The sequence below is a fragment of the Oncorhynchus masou genome, chromosome 32, assembly GCF_036934945.1.
Source record: "Oncorhynchus masou masou isolate Uvic2021 chromosome 32, UVic_Omas_1.1, whole genome shotgun sequence".
NCBI classification, from domain to species: domain Eukaryota; kingdom Metazoa; phylum Chordata; class Actinopteri; order Salmoniformes; family Salmonidae; genus Oncorhynchus; species Oncorhynchus masou.
Genome location: NC_088243.1, coordinates 50,038,281 through 50,042,721, shown reverse-complemented (window position 1 = coordinate 50,042,721; position 4,441 = coordinate 50,038,281). Strand labels below are relative to the sequence as shown.

General features: G+C 45.6%; 1 protein-coding gene across 1 annotated transcript; it reads right to left on the bottom strand.

Annotated features, from left to right (window-relative positions):
* Window positions 1-273: 273 nt before the first annotated feature.
* On the bottom strand, window positions 274-4,215 carry LOC135527214 (sericin-1-like). Its single transcript, XM_064955824.1, has 2 exons — window positions 4,211-4,215; window positions 274-637 (listed from the first exon to the last, which is right to left on the bottom strand). Exons 1-2 carry the CDS (start codon window positions 4,213-4,215, stop codon window positions 274-276), a joined length of 369 nt encoding a protein of 122 aa, XP_064811896.1.
* Between the last annotated feature and the right edge of the window lie 226 nt (window positions 4,216-4,441).

Sequence of the window (4,441 nt, the reverse complement as noted above, 5' to 3'; positions counted from 1 at the left end):
TCCAAAGATGGAGGTGTTCGGTTGACCCAGGGAGAGTGCCGGAGCCCGACTGGGATTCTCTAGAACAGTACGAGGAGGGATACCAGAGAATGGCGTTGGCGACCCGGAAACGGCTGACAAGGAATCCCGAGAAGCAGCCGCCCCAAAAAATTGTGGGGGGGCACACGGGGAGTGTGGCAGAGTCAGGTAGTAGACCTGAGCCAACTCCCCGTGCTTACCATGGCAAGCATGGGACAGGTCAGGCCCCATGCTATGGGTGTTGAGGAGGAGCATTCACAGGCCGGTGTGCTCGGTGCCAGTGTCCTGCATTTGCCGGGTGGAAGCTGGCATCCAGCCAGAACGGGTGGGGCCAGCTCTGTGCTCGAGACCGCCAGTGCGCCTCCACGGCCCAGTGTATCCGGTGCCTTGGCCAAGGAAGAGGCCTCCTGTGTGTCTCCCCAGCCCGGTGAGTCCTGTGCCTCCCTCGTGTCCGGAACTGCCAGAGTCTCCCTCCTGTCCGGAGCTGCCAGAGTCTCCCTCCTGTCCGGAGCAGCCAGAGTCTCCCTCCTGTCCGGAGCAGCCAGAGACTCCCTCCTGTCCAGAGCTGCCAGAGTCACCCTCCTGTCCGGAGCTGCCAGAGTCACCCTCCTGTCCGGAGCTGCCAGAGTCACCCTCCTGTCCGGAGCTGCCAGAGTCACCCTCCTGTCCGGAGCTGCCAGAGTCTCCCTCCTGTCCGGAGCTGCCAGAGTCTCCCTCCTGTCCGGAGCTGCCAGAGTCTCCCTCCTCTCCGGAGCTGCCAGAGTCTCCCTCCTCTCCGGAGCTGCCAGAGTCTCCCTCCTGTCCGGAGCTGCCAGAGTCTCCCTCCTGAAGACATTTCAGCTTTTCATTTTGAATTAATTTGTAAAGGTTTCTCAATTTAATCCATTTTAAATTCTGACTAACACAACTACATGTGTAAAAAGTCAAGTGGTGTGAACACTTTCTGAAGGCACTGTGTATGTACCTGTTAGATATTGGGAGCTTCCTGGGATGTGCTTTTGTATGTTATTGCTGTTAGAGCGAGTTAGCTAGCATGCTCTAATTGTAATGGTAGCATTAGCTCCCTGCTAATTCACAGTTATTTCCATGCTAACAGACCAATCACAAATCTACAGCCATCAACATACTGTTGTCCTTTCGTCTCATCAGGTACTTAGATATTTTGTAATATTTTTGTCATTGTTATGTTTCATCTGATATTGACATGCAAGCAATGTATCACAAATTAAAGGTCATTAAATTACTGTTGTCCTGCGTATCTAATGTGCTTCCTTTTGTCTGTGGTCAGAATAAACACCCATCAATTGGGATCGCTGGCTGAACAGTCTTCAAGACCAGTCTTCGTGTCAGTCCTTGTGTGTTCGTGGGACATCTTTTACACGTGTGTCCGTCCGCGCGCGTGTGTGTCCAATACAGTAAGCCCTAGAGTATAGCAAGGGAACACTGCAGCAGTTCCAGTGGGTTGAGGAAGGCGAGGAGACAACCTGCTGTGTTAGTGCTCCAGGAAGGGGTGCAGGCATCTCATGTGGGCTTGGGCACAACACTACAGCCTGTTTCCAATGGATACCTATCCAATTACTTCCCACCTCTGCTGCAGGAATGAGGGACAGGAGAGGGGGAAGAGGAGGGGGGAGGTGGAGAAGGAAGTGAGGGAGTGAGGGGCTGCTGTTTCTGTTTACAGAGGCCAATTAGCATTGTGCAAGGGGGACCTCTGTTTAGGAACCCAGCCTGTTGGACAGTCGGAGCAGGGACAGTAAGCATCAACGTGAGGCTCTATGTGCGATGGAGGAGTCAGAGTGAACAGCACGCCTTATGATATGAGGCAGCAGCTCAGCCATGTCCTGCTGTCCTGTCATTAGCCTGTCACCCTGCCAGGTGTGTTCTGTCTGAGAGGCTATTTGGGCTCTGGGCACCACTCCAATCTCCCCTCTCCCCGGTTCAGTGGATCCTCCCTGGAACTGGCTCTAATCCCCCTCTCCTGGGTGAATGAACGAGGTTATGTCCCAAATGGCACCCTATTTCCTGTATAGTGATCTACTTTTGTGTAGGGCTCAAATGTAGTGGACAATATAGGTTATGGGATGCCATTTGGGACGCACACATAGAGAGAGAAGCCCTGTCTGACTGGCTGGCTGGCTGTAGAGGGCCTGAATGCACTGTGTGGTGTATTTGGGAGGAGAGTGACATTACTGCAAGTTTCTCTTTCAAGGACTGAAAGAAATTTGTGGTAGGTATCCTATTCTCAAAGTCTGAAGTCAATGTTAATGATATGGACAATTTGTGGGGAAAGCGGTGCTTTCCTTGCGGTGCAATCTCCCTCATACATGTCTGAATGCCTCAATTTAAACTTCAAAAGATGCCCCAGGACCATTGTTAGTGGACATGTCAATTTTTTTGCGAATACAATGAGAGAATCAAACCACTCTGAAATGCAGGCTGTGGTTGTGTAGCTTTGATGCCCCCTCCTGTATAATAGGAATAAAACTTGTATCTTTGTCTGTATCTCTCTCTCCCAGTAGTCATCAAGCAACACGCCTGCTCCCAGAGGAAAAGAGTAGCCATCACTTATTTTCATAAATTTCACTAATTATAATCTGATAAGGGATTTTTTTTATCAATAATGACTAATTATGTATACATTTCAATCAGGACTGACTAATCAGAATACTATTATGTTACTGTATAGATGTATGAATTTTCTTTTAACCCTAGTACTGAATATAATGTGTGTAAATATAATCAAGAAGTAGAAAAATGACTGTCTGTTCCTTGGTAGAAGTGAATGAATTCATAGCCAGACTGGCTAGAATGATTATCTACACAGGCAGACCTTGGCTTGCGTCGTAAATTATCTTCGTAGGGAGGGACGATGTGGGAAGGCTTGAGAACTATACAGCCATTCTACTGCTGGTTGATGAGACGGGGTGTTACGAAAACTAATGACGTCATTTTCAGTTTATAATCTGTGGTAAACTGTATCATGTTCAGTACTCTCAAGAATAAACGCAGCTGGTTGATTTTGGAGACTGGTCTCTGTCCATTTTATGCAAATAAGAGTCTTACAAATTCTTAGGAATTGACAGAGTGTTTAATTTTAATTGGGTATTAAAACATAGAGGAATATAATTCCTGTAACATAATCAAAATCAATAAATCATAGCACGTTTTTTGGCTAGTTTTTACCTTATAAAGTAGAATCCTGTTGGAAAATAATGTAAAAAGTACAATTTACATTATTAAAACACACATTGAAAATGATATTGTTGCTGCTTCCTGTTTTCATGGCTTTTTGATTTATGGCCAAGTCTCAAAACATTGGTTTTTAGATGTCCACATTCATAATATATATGCTGAAATAAGTTGCGATATCTTGAAGACCATTACATAATAGTTACTTCCTACACACACGTCACACTTGTATTTTGCTAAAATAGTACCTTGTAAACTGCACATGCACCAATATTTACCAGGCGGTCACTCGAGACTGGAATTCTTTAGCTACTTCTATTAGAATCAATAGCGCACACAAATTAATCACTCACATAGATATTTTATTGAAATCAATGGAACTGGGATAATAACCATATCGACATGTACCGTTTGCGCTCTTCTAACAGACAAACCTCAATGAACTTTATATTATGTTTGGGGCGGCAGGTAGCTTATTGGTTAGAGCGTTGGGCTATTACCTGAAAGGTTTCTGGATCGAATCCCAGAGCTAGCAAGGATACAATCTGTCGTTCTGCTCCTGAACAAAGTAGTTAACCCACTGTTCCCCAGTAGGCAATCAACATAAATAAGAATTTGTCCTTAACTGACTTGCCTAGTTAAATAAAGGATTAAAAATTAAGTAATACTGAGCATAAATGGAAAAGTGTTGGTTTCATTAGCTGAAATAAAAGATCTCAGAAATGTTCCATCTCTAAAATGTTGTGCACATTTTTTTTACAACCCTGTTAGTGAGCATATATCCTTTGCCAGATAATCCATCCACCTGATAGGTGTGGCATATAAATCATGATGATTACACAGGTGCACCTGGTGCTGGGGACAATAAAAGGCCACTCTAAAATCTGCATTTTTTTCACACAACACAATGAGTGTGCAGTTGGCATGCTGACTGCAGGAATGTCGACCAGAACTGTTGCCAGAGAATCAAATGTTCATTTCTCTACCATAAGCCTCCTCTTACGTCATTTTTGGAGTACTTGGCAGTACTATCCAACCTGCCTCAAAACCACAGACCACTTGTAACCACACCAGCCCAGGACCTCCACATCCGACTTCTTCAACTGAGGGACGGCATGAGACGAGCCACCCGGACAGCTGTTAAAAGTGTGGGTTTGCACAACCAAAGAACTTCTGTACAAACTGTCAGAAACCGTCTCAGGGAAGCTCATCTGCGTACTTCATCCTCACCAGG